Source organism: Thermobia domestica, chromosome 2 (assembly GCF_964235325.1).
Source record: "Thermobia domestica chromosome 2, izTheDome1.hap1.1, whole genome shotgun sequence".
NCBI classification, from domain to species: domain Eukaryota; kingdom Metazoa; phylum Arthropoda; class Insecta; order Zygentoma; family Lepismatidae; genus Thermobia; species Thermobia domestica.
This window is the reverse complement of record NC_137455.1, coordinates 249,829,178-249,848,737: the sequence shown is the minus strand read 5'-3', so window position 1 is coordinate 249,848,737 and position 19,560 is coordinate 249,829,178. Positions and strand designations below refer to the sequence as shown.

The window sequence follows — 19,560 nt, the reverse complement described above, 5'->3', positions numbered from 1 at the left end:
TTTTAGTTTAGTTTCGAAGAATGTACTTTTTCGCAAGTATTATATAAATTTTATCAAGATCTGATGATAGTCTTTGGAGGTAGACAATAAACTCCTCAACAGCTGTGTTAATACCATGTGTGTGTTGATGTATAATTCCGTAACTCGTAGACCAATTCTGTACCTGAGAGCATGAAATGCGTAAGTCCAATTTTGGCGAAAATGAGTTAAACCAGTTTTGTATATCTTTCGGAATCCTGCAACGGATGGTTGGTTGTATTTTGTTCTATATGAATAGATGACGTAATTAACCAAGTATATAATGTAGTATGTCCAATATGCTTTTGCTGTTTTCTGAAAAACAAGGATTTGTGACTTACGCATTTCATGCTCTCAGGTACAGAATTTATTTTTATATGTATGTTTGTATGTATGTATTCACGGATGTTTTGTAGATCGGCCGATTTTATAGGAAGTTAGTGTCGTACTTTTAGTTAGATGTGTAACTACGACGTAACGAAAAAGTGGAAAAATTATACAAAATTAAATGAAAAATAACCGAACCCACTAAAAAAATAAATAAATAAAATAACATAAAATAAAAAGTTTTACAATATTAACTGATTTCAACAAAAGCACTAAAATGCAGAAGATAATTCATTACCATTATCCATAAAAGAGTTTTGAAGTCCGTGCCAAACTAAACAATATGACTTAGGCGTAATATGAAATTAGTTTGGATGGTAATTTCATGAGGCATTAATTTATTTGGTTTTGCACATACTACAAAAATCTTATAGATAATAGTAATGCATTTTATCTCCTTTTCAGCACTTTAATTGTTTTATGCTTTTTATCGCTTTTGTTGAAGTTTTCCCACCGTACTTGCAGAATAAATATATCCAGTGATGAAGTATATTTGAGTAAATAATAATGTTGCAGCAGCACTTAAAAATCCCTCTTTAACTTGGAAAATTATGTTCATAATTATCCAGATACGTTTTTTCTACAAACATCTAATATACCAGCACTTTGAATATGACTGTAAATTTATCACTTTATAACGACAAATTTCTTAGATGTATAAGAGATTAAATTACCCAATGTTTCGAATCTCTGCATGACTCTTGTATGGAGAGTTAGGCTTAAAACCCTGTTGAATATCAATATTTGACTACACTGTTCTACTATTGTTTATAAGATCATTTCGGAAGCTTTTTTTTCAGTTTCTCTTTGGCAATTCCGTTTGCGCTATCGACCTTTACTTTTGCTTCTTGCTTTACTTTGTTTTACTTAATTTTTTTATTCTCATGCCCGAAGGAAGAATCTTGACAAGATCTAAAATATTGACACAATCCTGTGCTGATCTAAGCGTGCGAGATGGGTTATTTTCAGGGCTTGCAAAATCTTGCTTGTATGAACTCGCAAACGGGAAAAAAAAATCTACTAGCCAGACCATTTTGCAATCAGAGTATTTATACAAATAAACAAAAATCACTTTGTGACACAGTAAATATATCAATACACCTTTTTTATTTTGTTTATTGATCTATCTCTTTCAAATATAAAAAAAAAAATGGAGTGACATGTAATAAAACACGTTTTTGATTGATTGGACTTTACTCGCCACTGGCGAGCAGGCGAATGGATTTTTGAAGCCATGGTTATTTTATTTTCCAAGCACCATTTGTTTGTAATGTGATCACGCTGAGGATATTCGCAGTACAGTACTGGTAAAATAGGAGGTGTATTTTCTGTTCCTTTATGTATTTCACAAGTTTTCGAACATCAAGCTAAATGGTTAATTTATGTGACTGTTAATTTATGTGACTTTGTAGAGGAAATTGTAAGTAGTCGTCACGAAATTTTGATGAAGTCAACTTCTGATTCACTTAGTATGTAACATTATTTGGTAAATTCATCTTCCTCTTAAGAAGAATTAATAACGAAACACCTGCACAATTTCGTTGAATTGGGAGAAAAAAAGGTGGGGAAGTAAGAGCTCTGGAAAAATACGAACCCAAAACCTTCATCACGCAATTTGATTATGTAAATTTTACTATATGTTACTATAAAATTTAATTACATTATCCGCAAATGAAAAGGAAAACCAAAATAAATTAATCACGAGTCGTTTTTATTTCATAATCTAATTCGTTTAGCCTTATAAATATTGTCGTGTTTTGCATATATTTAGCAATTATTTATTTGGTCCTAATCAGTATTGCTATTTTAAGGTTATAATTCCTATCTTTCTGCCGGTAATACTGACTTAATATATGAATTGTTCTTCCTTACTAATATTTTTATATTATATTTTCCTTTTTAGCCATCAGAGTCTCCAAAACATCAGCCGAAAGCTGTTGCTGCTGCACCCACAGATAAGCAGTCTACTCCTGCAGTATCTAATCTTCCACCTGGATCAGTAGAAGCACAGCTCAAATATGAAAATGATAGGCTGAAATTAGCACTTGCCCAAAGGTTAGTCAAAAAAGCTATACTTGTGATTTTTTTTACTTGGAAACTCTTCTAAAGTGGATCTGGAAAACTGGAGAGACAGTAATTTAGTACGTATTTTTTCACTTTGCACACTTCATAATATCCTTTTTAGAAAGTCACGAATAATTTTATTAATTCTCAAACAAATTATTAAACAGATGGAGTATTGATGCAGAAGGCTCTCGTAGCGAAGGAGGGAAACAGAATTGGACAATAGTATTCTATTATGTCATAAACAACACGTAGAGTCTTGGTCATAGAAACGTAGACGGCTCGTAAAATAACCAAGTCTTAAATGATGAACGTAGATCCTACAAATTCCCTTTATGTCTGCCTTATTTTTCTTGGATTTCTGCCGCAGACAGGAGTGAAAATTGAACGATAATATTACTGAACGCATAATGTAATTTTGTTTTCTGTACGTGTAGATCAAAAATATCTACCATACAAAAATATGCGGTAATGTTTAATCGCAAATTTAATACATTTATATAATTTATCTAAAACTATTAAAAAATGACCGACATAAAAGTAGAGGCAACAGGATAACTATCAATACAAATAGATTACAATAATTAACGATTTGTTTCTTGTTTCACTGCCAATTGGAGTTTCCCTTAAGCATGACTGTACCCAGTTAGCTTTATTTTCCCTAAAGCATGATCTTCCCCAGTCAGCTTCATTGAAATCAAACTAAGAGCAGTTTATGAAAAATCTGTTGAAATCAGCAGGATAAAGCAAGAATATTTGAAAAGATTCTGCTCTTTCCTGGTAACACGTTATTCATGCTATCCAGATACTTACGCATGAATTTATTTCGGGAAGGGATCGAAAGCTTCTGCAGGAGAACAAATTCAATATGAGGAAAAATTGTATTAAACTTTGCAAAATCGCCCTTACAAGTAAGCTACATGTGGAGAAGAGTCAGGATTTCTGAGGGTTTAGACTCGAGGTCCCACCCCTGCGTACGTCCCTGGCGAGTTATTTTGTTCCTTTTAAACAAGAACGTCGCGGGACCTACAGTAAAATTTCTGAAGAAGCCGCATATATCCCATGGCACCTACATGTCTAGCATATGTTGCTACTTTTGTAAAAGGCTGTCAGTCGATCTTGGTGATTTTTTTTTCCCAATAGAATAAATCGACGGGACCCCGAGGAAAGCTTTTTTGAAGACGGTTCAGTAAATTTATTTGTAATTTTTATAATTTCGTTCTTATTTGCGCCTCATACAGAAAGTGTAATTAAAGTCCCATGAGATTTATGTGGCAGTTAACTTTTTTAAAATGATTTTTATATTGCTCCTCTTAATGCAGTGTAATCTCTTGTATGAATTGTATGTATTCTAAAATGTACTATTTATGTGAAAGTATGAAATAAGAAAAAAATGCCCATGGTTTGTTCTCAAGATACACACAGGTCAGAAAAGAAAACATTTCATAACGACGTAATTCACACCAAAAACACATACAGGATGCCAAAAGAATCCTCTGCCTCTGACTAACAATTTGGTTAGAAGTGTGTCTCATTTTAAATGTTAAGACAACCAAAACCATACAGCGCATGAAAGGTAGTCGATTTTGTTGCTTACGAACGAAAAACACAGTGCTATATCACAGTGTTTGCACAACCATGAAAAGTTGTTTTTTTAAAGAATGGTTTTACATTCCAGTTTTAAACTTTACAATTCTATTATCATGATAAAGTTACTTTTGATTCGATATTCTTTGATCTGAAAATGTATTATGAAACTTATAAGTGAATACTGTAATTAAATAAAATCGTGTTGTTCTAAAAACATAATAATGTAATAGAATAAACTTTTAAGCAAATGAGATATACTATAGTTGAACATTATAATTATTGAATACATATACAAGGGTCATTTAACTCAAAATGGCAACATAGTTGTGAAATGGAATGTGGTGAATCACTCACCTCAAGAAGCTTACAATCCTTCGATGTAGTTTCCGCCAGCCTGTTGAACCCTTCGCCAAATGTCTGGTAACCGTTGAATACCTGTCAAAGCCCCACATTGTAAGAGAGTGTTGACAGTGCGCCCTAAGGCACGAATAATGCTGGGAATGTCTCTGAAACGTTTGCCCCTGAGAGGTTATTTCATTTTTGCGAAAAGATCAAAATCGCAGGGGCTCATATCTGGAGAATATGGTGGGTGCTCCAGTACCTCCCAACCCCATCGTCATAACAGTGTACTGGATTGGCTGTATAGTATCTGGCATTGTCATGTAGGAGAATTGGTCCAGCCTCCAAGAGGTGTGGACCTTTGCGCCGCAATGCTGGTCGCAAACGTTCACTGAGGTGTGAAGCATTGACGGTAACGTCCGGTGGAACTTGATGTGACAGGATAATGCCTTCGTGGTCGTATGACATTATCATCATCACCTTCACGTTTGCTGGCTCTTGCCTAAGCTTTTTCGGTCGTGGAGATTCTGAGTGGCGCCATTCACTCGACTGACATTTCAATTCAGGCTCGTACGATCTTTCCCACGTTTCGTCACTTGCATTAATGCGGTGCAAGAAGTCATCACATTCCTCATTGTAACGTTGAAGGTGCAGGCGCGCACATTCCCACCTATGCCACTTTTGAACCTCGGTCAGAGCATGAGGTACCCATCTGTCTGCATTTTTCCGCATGCCAAGATCTTGTGTTAGTATGCGGAACACTGATGCACAAGAAAATGCGAGGACGTAGAAGAATTAGAAAGAGTTGGGAAATATAAGGAAATGTACAAGGAGGTGAAATCTATGGAATTTCGGAGGAAACAAGGGGGTATTATGATGGCAGTAGAAAATAAGAATGGAAAGGTAGTCAGTGAGAGAAATGAGGTCATAGGAAGGTGGAAAGAATACATTGAAGACTTATGTGAGAGTAGGGATAGACCGTGTAGCCTAAAGGTTGAAGTAGAAAATGAAGTAGGCGAGGATGATAAAGGATTTAGTATTCTTAGGGATGAGTTTGAAAAGGCCATATCCGAGATTAGGAATGGAAAGGCAACCGGAATAGATAACATACCAATCGAATTCATTAAAAATATAGGAGACAAGGGAAAGAAAGAATTGTTCCGACTATGCAATGAAATATATGAAACAGGAGAATGGCCAAAAGACTTTCTGAAAACGATCATGATACCGATGGCTAAGAAATCGAACCCAAAGAGATGTGAGGATTATAGAACTATTAGTCTCATATCTCATGCAGCTAAAATTCTGCTCCGAATACTAAACAGAAGGTTATATGAAAGAACAAATAAAGAAGTTGAGGAGGAGCAGTTCGGGTTCAGAAGAGGCAAGGGCACGAGAGATGCAATTGGATTATTAAGGGCGATCAGTGAAAGATTTATAGAAAAAGGGAAAGAGGTATGTTATATTTATTGATCTAGAAAAGGCTTTTGACCGCGTGAATTGGGAATTGTTGTTGGGAGTTCTAACGAAGATAGGAATGGAAAGATAGAAGACTTATAAGAAACTTATACATGAACCAACAAGTAAGTGTTAGGATAGGGGAAGAACTGACGAAAGAGAGTACAATTGGAAGGGGAGTTCTACAAGGATGCTGCCTCTCGCCAACACTATTTAATGTCTATCTAGAAGAGATAGTGAAAAAGAGTTTACATGATGATGATGATATTTCGGTAGGAGGTAGAATGATTAGATGCATAAGATTTGCAGATGATATGGCGCTTCTTGCAGAATCTGAAAAGAAAATCAATAAAATGTTAGAAAAAATGAGAAAGGGCTTTGAAGAATATGGGATGAAAATAAATGTTAGAAAGACAAAAGCCATGGTGATTGGAACGGAGGGGTCTGTGTCAAATATAAAAGTAGGAGGGGAGAAAATAGAACAAGTGAATAGTTTTCGATATCTGGGTAGTATTCTTAGTAATAACATGAAGTGCGAACGTGAAATAAAAGCAAGGATAGGAATGGCGAAAGAAGCCTTTAGGAGGAAGAAAAGTCTGTTTTGTGGGACCTTGAAGAAAGAGTTGAGAAAAAGACTCATAAAATGCTTCGTGTGGAGTGTTGTACTGTATGGGGCGGAAACGTGGACATTACGTAAAGTTGATGAAAATCGACTGGAAGCCTTCGAAATGTGGGTGTGGAGAAGAATGGAAAGAATTAGTTGGGTCGAGCGCAAAACGAATGAGAGAGTGTTAGAAATGGTGGGTGAGAAAAGAACACTTTTAGATATTATTAGGAAGAGGAAGAGAAACTGGTTGGGACATTGCCTAAGAAGAGATTGTATCATGAGGGACGTCCTAGAGGGTATGGTGTCGGGAAAGAGAGAGAGGGGGCGAAGGAGACTACAATTAATGGATGATATAAAAACAGAAAGATAATACGCGAAGACGAAGAAGTTAGCGGAGGACCGTGGAGCATGGAAGCTTCTCAGCTGCGGCAAGTGACCTGCCAATAAAGGCAAAATACCTATGATGATGATGATCCAAAAGAAATGTTTAGCTCCTGCGCCAGTTCACTACAAGTCCAGCGCCGATTACCGTCAAGCAGTGTCTGTAGTCTTACAAGATGAATTTTGCCGTAGCCGTTCGCATATGCCCTCCACCGTGCATTTTGTCTGTTGACTGTCATCCCGCCTAAAATGCAGCAACCCATCTCGCCAATGTCCGATACGGTAGAGCAGCTTCACCACAGACCTCTACTAATCCTCTGTGAATCGTCCTAGCATTTCGCCCTCGTGCCACCTGGAATTTGATAAACACACGCTGTTCTGCACGCGTGAACATTGCGTTAGGGCGGTATTTCACACAACAATTACTTTAACAATGTCTACTCGCCACACACACCGTAATATGGGACCACAGCAGCGTTGAACTGACTCACACATCCACGGAACACACTACGTTCGTCATTTGTCTCCTACCCACACGACACTCCAGTCGTAGCAGTGTTGCCAGTTCGAGTTAAATGACCATCGTACATATTGTTTTGGATTTTGTATTATACTCGAAGGGATTCATAATACGTCTAAATATTATGCAGAAGGCCTGATCTTGGTTCGGAATATAATATAATCGCGAGACATTATTAAGTAATATAATCTCAGTCACTCCTTCCCACTGGTATAGTAGCTTGGACGCGCGTCTTTGCTGTACGAGATTCTGGGTTTAATTTTTGGCACAATAACTTTGAAATTTGAATCCATTACAGTGGTTCGGGTTCTGCCTAAAACTGTAAATCTATAACTCATGTAGCCTCAGAACAGAAAAGGATACTAAACTCTAACCATCCAAACAAGATAACCAAAGTTGGATACATTAATAAAGTCACAACAGTAGATGTAAGTGAACTGTTGAATCTCGCCTCAATAACGAGATTTATTACGTTTGCCAGAGGCCAGCCATTCCGATTTCTATTTTATCTTCTGCCTCTGTTTTCGCAAACCTGTAGTATTTCTGACCGAAACATGCTTTTCATTGTACGTTCGTAAACAGTAGCGGCCGGTGGATTGTGGTTTCGGGTGTTGCAGTACGAACGATAAGAGAAAGAAAAAATGAAAGGAAATCTTTGAGTTTTACGTCCCACAGTTATGCCAGTTAGGCGAAAGGAGACGGTGATGATGAGTAATGAATGAAATGGTGGAATGAAGAAAGTGGGAGGAAACGGGAGAACCCCGAGAAAACCCACGCACACGGTGTTGTCCACCACAAAGTTCACTTGGCGGGGGCTGGGATCGAACCCGGGACCCCAAGCACCAGAGGTGAACGCTCTACCACTGAGATAAGAGAAAGAAGATATAAAGTTGACTCATTGACTAATCAGCATAACTTTAGATGCAAATGCTATGTGACATGTTAAATAAAATAAAATTCTGTTTTTAAAAATAAAAAAAATGCAAAACATTTTATCCTATTAATCACCTTAATTAATTAGTAAGTTCATTCTCCTCTCTTTGATTGGAGCAAATCTGTCTAATACATGCTGGTTGAACTCTGGTATTCTTATTGTCAGGTCTTTTTCGATGGAAAGCATAACCAATGGTGATAACCTTTCTTGGGACATTCAATTCCTTGAAAGTGTCAATTCTTTGTGTGAAAAAAAAAAATCTTTTCGTCTTTTGCTCACGCCATAGGTACAGTTAATATTTTTTTCTAGATTATTGCGAACGATTCGTTCTAGCAAACTCAGTCCCTGACAGTGATCCGAATTCCTCTTCAGCGTTGACCGAGGAGAGTTCGTAGCAGAGATTAGTGTTATAAAAAAATGTACATTGAACACACTTTATTTACAGTTTATCCAGGAAAATTTAAAATAAATTGAGGAAATGTATCTGGTGCAAACAACCCTACTACCATAAGATATCCTGTAAATTTAAACTGGATTTTTTTCGAACACTCTCCTGAATTGCCCATTGCTTGTTTTGTCTAAGCCTTAATTGCAAATTTTTCTCAGTTGAAAGCTGGTCAATGTTTTTTGTAAGTTATTTAGAGAAGTTATGGTGTACAATTCATTCAGAATTTGTAGGTTATTTACAGAATTAAAGCACACACAATAAAATTAAACCTAATAATTAAAAACCAAAACAGCTGATACAAAATAGGTACTGGTATATGAATTCCGAATGTCACATATTCATACATCAACATACACACATGTGCGTAAAAGAAAACAACTGCATTCCAAATCATCCGTCTTGGTTGTTACACAATGCACGATGAACACAATATACTTCCACATGAGGCGAAACAATGTTTACCAATGTGGTATGTTCTGGAAAGGAAACCTCGAAACCCGCCAGATGAAGGATCAGCATGTAACAGAAGCTAAAAATCGAAGAACATGAAAACAAACAGCACTGCCAGTTCTACACCCAGAAATGTTAATTGGGAGGGGTCCAAAGTATTTGAGGGAGGTCCAATACGTCTACATAATATGGAACCTGTCTTTTACTGCACCCAAAAAGACGATAAGTAATTCTTACTTACTGTCACCTATATTTTTAGAAAAAATGATAGAACGATTATTTTTATAAGAAAAGGAAGAGTACATGATGAGGCGTAAAATAAAATATTTAGCATACATCAATCGTTTCTCTGTTAAACAAGTATAGTTCGTTACGAAAGTCTACAAATTTTAGTCAAGTTTCGAAATTTTTGGGAGGTCCGGACCAAGTGGAGCCCCCTCGTAGCTATGCCCCTGAGCATTGCTAACTAGTCCCAAATTCAATGTGGCGTTCCCCATCATACGGTTTTATGTGGAAATTATCAAGAGTATAAAATATACTTATTTTATAAAAGAAATATGTTTATACTAAAATACTATCCATAGAGGGGGGGAGCGTTCTACATACTGACTTATTAATATTTGATTCACAAATTACTGGAGAAGAAGCCTTCGTTATCAATATAAGCTAAGAATTAACTTGTAAATGCGGGTCTACTTTCATTTCTTTTCTCCTCTACTAGATATTTTCTTTCTTATTTTGTAATTCTGCATTCGCTTTTTTAAATTGTCATTATATTGATTTGTTTCAGTATGGTCCCGTAATTTAAAAATATGAATGCATAAAAACAAATTCTATTTGTTAATTGCCAGTGAAATAAAATTCAGAAATCTTATTTAGCGTGAAAAACCTTCTCGTTCACTGGAAACCGTGCTGTGTTGCAGAAGCACTGCAACGACCAGTCCCTTTAACTTCTGAGATAGGGGAAAGGAGACTTAACATTTGCTGCAATTGCCGCGCTGAAAGAATCTGGTCGTTGTATGCTCGCTGCAACACAATATGAATGAGAGACTCTGTGATGGATTATTTTTCGCTCCTTAAAACGGATTAACAGAACGGACAGTTACAGAAGTAAAAAATATGTTATTTAAAGTGTCTATATGCGAGTATTAAAAAGCATTTTTTCTGTTCTTTACTACTATTGATGATAATATTTTTTTTCTTGAAATACTTTGGTCGTCGCGCAACGCTGCAACACTAACATTAGCCGCCACTGTTCGTAAAGCTTCTGGAAGTTTATACTTTAATAATAATAATAATAATAATAATAATAATAATAAACCATGACGGAAACTGTTTAAAACATGAACATTTTGATAGATTGGGTTGGAGTGTAACTTCCCCTTCCAGCACAGACAGACAACCTTCTGAGAAAATACCAATCAATAATATATAACAGTTAAATAACAATTATAATTTTACAAAATAGGTTGTAATATAATAATTATAAATAACTTCTTTATAGTTTCTTGATTCTATGATAAAATAGTAATTCAGTCCCAATCAGGGATTTATTTGTAGCCAGGGAAGCCTGGGAATTTCCCCCCTTCTAAGTTTTGACTTCCTTGTCTCTTAGTTCAGTCTTCCCAGGGAAAATACCCCTTTCATAGGCTATATAATCTGTTATAAAATACAATAATTCAACTTTATGTTTTAGTAGTAATCATTTATAAAAATTTTCCCCTTCTATAAAATCCACAAATAAATCACTGGTCCCAACCCAATGCACTTATCTGCCACTTACTGCGAATGCACTTACTGTGCTTAGGCCCAATGCACTTATCTGCCACCTTAGAAGTTTGTTAGTAGGGGAAGTTCTGCATAACATCTCCGAGTCCGATAGCCCTGCTTTCTATCCCGAAGAAAAACAGCTAGCAGATGATTCACTACGAATACCTAGTAGGTAAGAAAAGAATCTCTTTGCAAAATTTACTAGTCAGACACCTGTAAACCATGGAAAATCGATTTCAAACGATTCGCGAGCAATTCACTGCTCTGGTTGAATATGCTAATATGAATGTAACAGAAGCTGGTGAACAACTTGGTTTTCCTCCTTCTACAGTATATACCTAGTGAAGGAAGTGTATAGAAATATGTTATGTGGATCAAAAACCCGACACGGGTCCTCAGAGGGTCTTAACCCGGGACCAAGATCAGGCATTGATTAATGTCAGCCGTCAAAATCCTTTCATGAGTTCCCGACAGTTAGTGTAGCATCTCGTTTCCTTGATCCCTTTCGCACTGCTTGACCTTGCCTCAAAGATGGCAGTCTTCAAATCTATCGAGCTGCACGTAAGGAGCAGTTGACAAACATCCACGAAGTCGACCGACTAGCATTTGCTGAGGCAAATATTAATTGTACCTAGAATGGAGTAATATTTACAGACGAGAAGATTTTACATTGTCAAATGATAGTCCAAGACTCGCTTATAGATCTGTAGGAAAACGGTATGATCCGCAGTACTTGCTTCGCACACATCGAATGGGGCATGTCACTGTTCACTGCTGGGAGTGCTTATGTAAGAATGCAGTAGTTGGGTTAACCGCGTAGAGGATCGATTGAATAGCCAGAAGTATCTGGATACGATATTTTGCAACCCAATTGTAAGAAATGCATTTAAGGACAGCGTTGTAGAAGTTCAACAAGATCGTGGCTCAGTTCGCGATTCCCATTTGGTTCAAGCCTGGTTTCAACAGAAACTCAGTGTTGAATTAAGCGAGTAGTAATCGAGTATCTGATCTGCATCCGATGGAAAATATATGGGTAGGGTTTACGAGAACACTACAAGACAATTAGCCTGTAATCCAGCAAGGAGAGCTTACGATTTATGGGAGTTAATTCTTGATGTGTGGGAAAGAGTTGCACAGGAACAACGATATGTTGCCAGCTTAGTTAAGTTTTTACCAAGGAGATTAAAAGTCGTAATGGAGACTACAGAATATATTAATCTTGAATAAAGCCTTGAATAATTTTCTAGCCAAACGTAAGGAGATATTTTCACAGCTGATTAATTACAAACATTTTCTCATCTAACTTGACTTCAATTGAAACTTGTGACTTCTCACATACTTCGGAATAATATTATATTTATTTACCGGCAGATGTTTATGTTTGCCGTGGAAAAGTGGTTAGCGTTCTTGCTTTCAAAACCATAGATCTAAGTTCGATTCTTCGTAGTTGAGTTCTTTTTCTCTTGTGTTAAGCAACGGGTAACATTTGTTTTAAAATCGTTCACTTGTTTGTAATTTTGAACGTTACATATTTGCAGTGAGGACATTCCAACAAATAAGAAAATTAGCCATCTTAGCAATGTTGCCATTAAAAATTTTCATGACAAAGAAAGAAAAAAAAAACATTCTGGTGAAATATACAAAATATAAAGGATATGCAAGGAAAATAGTGTACACAAAATAATGAAAATAATAAACATAAAATTGTGCTAAACGAAGTCCTTGTCTATAACAAAATCAAAGAAGCTATAAAATATTTTGTCTTACTGTCACATTGTCAGTCACCTGAGAGAATGTTTTGTCAAAGAATATTTTCCTGATGCAACCAAAAAACATGTCAACAGTTTTTCTAATTACGACGTTGTATATCAAGATTTGTAAAATTTCAGTTTCCTTGATTGAACCTCAATTTTCAAAGATTTGCACCGAACACAAGTATGGATTTCCAAATACATATAGCATTTAATTGACAAGCAATATGCTTGTACACTTGTAAGAATATTAGAACACACATCACGGATATGCAGCATAGCAACTGAGAGCACTCTTTGTCTATAATATATACTCTTATACGGAGAACAACACTGATAGACTAGTAAAATCTCTGTTCATCGCAGGAGAAGACTAAGTTTATAGAAGGTATTTGATAATATATTTTATCCATTTTCCTTGCCTTACTTAAATAGAAAATGAAACTATAAGTTCTTCTCTCTTACAAAGCGCTATGTTGTAAATTTCATTTTAAACAGTTCATCGTTTCCTCGTAACATTGAGATAAACAACGTTGATGTTATTTTTATATATTGAGAAGCATGTTATATAAATTGCTCTCTCTTCCACTTTTCCCCGTTAGAAGAGCAAGTTTCGCAAACGCTAGGCATATCCACTTACGTTCAATAAGGAGTTCATATACCAAGTTTCAACTCCGTCATATGATGGACTTATGAGGAACTCTACTTTTGGTATAAATATAGAATCCTCCTCATCTCTCCTTAATGAAAGTGACATGATAAAAACTCGACTCGAGCCAAGTGCTGTGTTCAGAAAACCATTTCTAACTGTTAGCACTTTTTCCATAATAAGGTAACAAACAACATTGGTTTCATTTGCATATAACTAGATAATAACCACTTAATGTTCCAGTATTTCGCTCAGTGGAAGTCACTGTGTAGAGAAATATGTGTCCACTAAATGATCAATATTAATATAATGAAATTTTCTAGTATCCAATCCTGAGAAGCATGAAAAATGCTCCACTCTATTACCTCCCTGGCATTTTCCTCTCTCCATTTCTGTTTCAGCCTTATATCTTCAGTCTTTTCTGATTTATAGGTACTAGACGAATTTATAGACTCACCCTGTATATAGTACAATAATCGTTAATCGTAAAGAGGGCACGGTGACTCAGTGATACAACGTTCCCCTCTAGTGCGAGGAGTTTCTGATTTTATATCCAGCCACGCGAGTTTGTGGTGGATAACATCGTGGCCCTAGATTTTCTCGGGGTTCTCACGTTTTCTTTCACATTCTTAGTGCATGAATTATTAATAATCATTTTTTTTCATCAATCATCCGTCTTCTTTAGCGTATAGAGCATAATCGTAGGACACCAAACTAGAAGTTTCCGTCTAAATTTATTAATTTCAGCTTTTATTGAAATAATTGTGTAAACCTACTAGTTCATCTTCTAGAAAGTATACAGAACGTCGGTCTACATTTATGGAAACGGAGTAGAACGTCCGCCAGGGATGCTAGAATCGCACAGCAGAGCAATCAGAAACAAGTTGTGTGGAGAATTCGGTAGCAGGAAGTGAAGTGCTCCGAGAGTAGAATTGCCTCCAAAAGTGACCCCATTCTGGGAGGGGCACATCATCGCTCTTTTCGACATCGGATACAGCTACAGTGCAATTGTGAAACAGTGTTCGTCCAAGGGTCTCATCATTTCCAAGAAGGGTATTTCAATATACTCAAACGCAACAAAAATGCACAGCCAGAGGAAGCGGGTGTACACACAGTGGCTCGAAAACAACACTCTCGTCAGAAACGTACAATGGATGTGGTTTGACAAGTGCAGAAGTTTATGACCCAGGGGAATCCGCCGCCACAAAGAGACATTGTCAGGGGTGTTAGAAGATCCAAATCAATTTTGCAGAGGATAATCAGCCAGTGTTTACGCCTGCAAGTGAAGCATAAGCCACGTGTTCACACACTCACAGCCAAACACACCCGGCAACACAGAGTCCATTGCAAACGGCTCTATGAACGGTATTTAGCGGGTGACAAATGGTGAAATAATATGTGGTCACGTTAGACGAGGCCTGGATCTATTCGTAAACAGGATTCAAACCTATACTATTCTGTACGCAACTCCGGTGTGCTGGTCACTACATCAAGAAAATTTCACTCTCTCTCTCTCTCTCTCTATATATATATATATATATATATATACTACTTGACCTCCCTTGCCATTTGAAAATTTTGAGTTGGTCCCCGTCTGGGACCCTCCGAGGGACCCTGGGGCAATTTTGCATCCCTCAATACGTGGTACTTTTGAAATGATGAAATACGTGTTTTCTTGTTTTGACTTATATTTCACCGTTTCCGAGTTTTATTGATGGTAAAGGACTTTATGGACACCCTAGATATATATATATATATATATATATATATATATATATATATATATATATATATATATATATATATATATATATATATAATATAGGGTGTCCATAAAGTCCTTTGCCATCAATAAAACTCGGAAACGGTGAAATATAAGTCAAAACAAGAAAACACGTATTTCATCATTTCAAAAGTACCACGTATTGAGGGATGCAAAATTGCCCCAGGGTCCCTCGGAGGGTCCCAGAGGGGGACCAACTCAAAATTTTCAAATGGCAAAGGGGGTCAAGTAGAATATCGTTTGAAAGCTATTTTCAAACGAAAGACGATGGAATAAGTTTCGATGCTCTATAGTAAACCTGTACAAAATGGCGGCAGGTCAAAATGTTAATACAGTTTGTATTGATAAAGTCTTTGGCCACCCATAGAAATCTTGAAAGGCTCAACAGATATCAAAACTGAAGAACAAGTATTTCATCATTTCAAAAGTACTACGTATTGAGGGAAACAAAGTTGCTCCAGGGTCCCAGACGGGGACCAACTCAAAATTTTCAAATAGCAAGGGATATCAAGTAGTATATCGTTTGAAAGCTATTTTCAAAAGAAAGTCGATGAAAAAAGTTTCGATGCTCTATAGTAAAACTGTACAAAATGGCGGCAGGTCAAATTGTTAATACAGTTTGCATTGAAAAGTCTTTAGCCACCCATACAAATCTGAAATAGCTCAACAAACATCAAAACTAAAAAAACACGTATTTCATAATTTCAAAAGTACTACATATTGAGGGAAACAAAGTTGCCCTAGGGTCTCTCTGGGTGTCCCAGACGGGGTCCAACTTAAAATTTTCAAATGGGAAAAGGGGTTCAAGTAGTATATCGTTTGAAAGCTATTGTTAAAAGAAGAAAGATGGAACAGAAATATTAGTACTTGAAATAGGAATATTACTAATAGCGTCCGATGTAGTAATACGCACACTTCTACTTGAAATAATATTGTCTCAGTTAGTAATGCAGACATGATACCCAGTTAATTAAACCTTTCAATAGATGTGTATATTGGCATATCTCTCAGCTCACCCAATCCATGATCTTTCGGACACGGTTTGCATAGCCGTTCCGAACTTGTATCATCTTCATTCCTTTACCAATAACTTTCAAAGAATATTGTACTTGACCCTTTTCCTATTCGCAAATTTTAGGACCGCACTTGGGAACCTGCAGGGATTTTGGGACAAATATTTGCACATCGGAAAGCTATACTTACTTTACAAATAAGAGAACACTCCTTTTAGCGATTTGACATCTTATGTTTTACCGTTTCGGGTCATTGGAAGTGACATGGACTTTTCGATGAAGGCCGTGTTAACATGTTAATTACCCGCCATTTCACGTAGGGTTGGTATTGAAACATAAAACCCGTTCCATCGTCTTTCTTTTGAAAATAGCTTTCAAACGATATATTACTTGACCCCTTGTCATTCGAAACTTTTGAGTTGGACTCCCCGAGGGACCCTAGGGCAAATTTGTTTCTCTCAATACGTGGTACTTTTGAAATGATGGCATACGTGTTTTTCAGTTTTTTATATCGGTTGAGCCATTTCAGATTTCTAGGGATGGCCAAAGATTTTTCAATGCAAACTGTATTAACAATTTGACCTGCCGCCATTTTGTACAGGTTTACTATAGAGCATCGAAACTTATTCCACCGTCTTTCTTTTGAAAATAGCTTTCAGACAATATAGTACTTGACCTCCCTTCCTATTTGAAAATTTTGAGTTGGAACCTGTCTGGGACCCTCCGAGGGACCCTGGAGCAACTTTGTTTCCCTCAATACGTGGTACTTTTGAAATGATTAAATACGTGTTTTCTCGTTTTGACATATATTTTACCGTTTCCGAGTTTTATTGGTGGCAAAGGACTTTATGGACACCCTGGTGTAACTTAATTAATGTAGTAAACGTTGGGAGGTGATTCCTGTCCCCAAAATTAAACGAAAAATATGGACCACCCGAAATTTTTTGAAAAATGCAGAAATAGCCATACTCGAGAACAAAATGTCGGATCGAAATCGAGCAAAAGGGAATGTCCATTACTTTTAGTTGTAGATTCCATTAGTGTACAATCGGCTGTAGTGCAGTGGCGGTGCAAAGGTCACCCCAAATAAACTGGATTATTCCTTCGAGTATTTTATCAAACGTTGAATGAGAAAAATGAACAAGAATCAAGTACAAGATTATAACAATCAAAAGTAATAGTACATCGTTCAAGTTAGAACATTTAGAATCCGAAAGAAAGACAGATACAAATGTGTAATTGATTTATTTGGTCTCAGTACAGAATAAACTCTCAGGAGAATTTAAATGAAAAGAAGTCTTTAACGTATCAGTTATATTTTCTAGGCTAATGGTAACGGGTGATAAATAAACGGCTTCCTGTCCAAGTTAAGACTGTGTGAAAATGGAAAAATAACTTTGATCCAGATTAGGTTTATAACGATTGTGCATAAGGCAGTCAAGCGGCAAAGATCATGTATAATGAACGACACTACAAGGGATTCTTACATGACAACGGTGATTCCCACAAATTATGTGAATACAATTTGGGCGAAAGTAAGCTGCATTAAAAGATTTCCTCTTCGTAATACGTAATTCCGTGGAAATAATAATTCCGAGAACAGAAGCAATGAAACTCGAGAAACACAAGCTGTTACGCATGTTGCACAATGATACAAAGAAATCTAGTTTCAAACTACAGATTTATTCTGTTTCGCACAAAGTAGGATAACTATAAAATACTCAGAGGTACTTTATATAGTATTTGTGCAATGCAGTGTGTGTATAGGAGACAATTGTGAAGAATAACAATTCACAATCTGATATTGTCAACCGTTGACCTCATTGGAAAGATGACATCGGCGAAGCAAATTGTTCCGCGTGCGGTCAAACACGTCTGAAATTTCGGAGACGACTGCTACAGCTATATTAACTCAAGCAACAAGTTCTTAAGCTGTCGTGGCTGGTGTTGCATAAAAACAGCGTTTCATACCTCCCAAAAAAGAAATGAAGGGGCGTGAAATAAAGTGAACGAGGTGGTCATAACGTAGGTCCTTCTCTCCCAATCCAACGATCTCGTAAGGTTTCACTTAGGTAGGTCTGCATATTCCTGTGAAAATGTGCAAGTGCACTGTCTTGCTGGGACCATATCTGCTGTCACTTGTTCTAACAATTTTGGGAGAACATTACGCAAAAAAAAATACGTACTCCCAGACAGGCAGACAGGTAATAAATAAGGTTGTACTACAAAATTATCCACCATATCGCACCGCACCCTCAACTAAATCTGTGCTGCTCATTGTTCACTAGAGTTGCATGTGGATTTTTACGCCCTATCCATGGCTACTGCTACTTTCAGGACGGTCTCTGATCAGTCCCAGTACGCTGTCTTCAATTTTAACTGTCGACATGGTGCGATCTTCTCCGATTTCACGTAGGAGAAATTCTAAGAAACCTTCTCTCGAAGGCGAATATGGAGGAGTGGAAAAGTACAGGGAAAGTTACTCTCCTTTGAGGGCGACGGTCACGATATAAACGCCTCTCCATAAATGAGATGCACATCTGCCAGCTCGTGGACAGGGTAATCTGCCATTGCGCAGACATGTTATGTTAACACAATCAATTTTACTTAAAGAGCAACGTCTACACTTCTACACGACCGTGAATACCTAGACACAACCCTCTACCATTAAACACAACACTACCTATCCTGTCATACAGCAATTCCACACGTAACACCAGAGCATCTAACTATGTATATCACTCACAAGTTGCATAGATGCCGACTACAACACAGCCACGCTAATTGACGCCATTCCACAACAAAACTGCAAGACAGCCCTCTGCGAGCCCTCGCAATTGGCACACAAGAGATGAAGGTTCCGTAGTGTGTGACCAAAGCATCATGCACTTAGTGAAAGTACTATGAGCTATGTACGTTGAGTTGATTTTAACGTCCCTTTCAGCAGCGAGGCTATATTCGACGCACCTACAGATTAACGTGGAATCCGAACCACATGAGCTCCCGCCGGAAATCGAACCCGGGTCTCCCACGCCAAAGGCGCGTACGCTAACCGCTTATACACGAAGAGTTCAGCTATGTACGTGGTGCTACATGTACGCAAAAGTGTTAAATTCTCTGTCCTCCGTTTAGGTATTCCATCCAGCTCCAGGGTATATTAGAAAGTCGAAAAAAGATTTTCCCCCATTTTTTGGATGTAATTTCAACGAGCTTTCTTCTAGAAAATTTCTCAGCAGTGACAAAATCAAAATATAAATGGGCTAAACTAGGACGCTATCGTATATTCACAATAGCAATTTAGTTTTTCGTAGCTCAGGGGTAAGGAGCTGTTTGCCAACTCCAAGGGAGGGGAAAAAGCCCCTAGAAAGTATCCCTGGAAGAAGATTCACTTAACGGAT

The 19,560-nt window shown here is 37.2% G+C and overlaps 1 protein-coding gene across 8 annotated transcripts in view; it reads left to right on the top strand.

Moving 5' to 3' along the window:
- Positions 1–19,560, top strand: part of homer (protein) — a 444,718-nt gene that overhangs the window by 345,077 nt on the left and 80,081 nt on the right. For all 8 annotated transcript variants that reach the window (XM_081748567.1, XM_081748571.1, XM_081748572.1 and 5 more), the window contains one exon: positions 2,309–2,460. In XM_081748567.1, the coding sequence (XP_081604693.1) occupies positions 2,309–2,460 (152 nt within the window). The remainder of the gene's footprint in view (positions 1–2,308; positions 2,461–19,560) is intronic.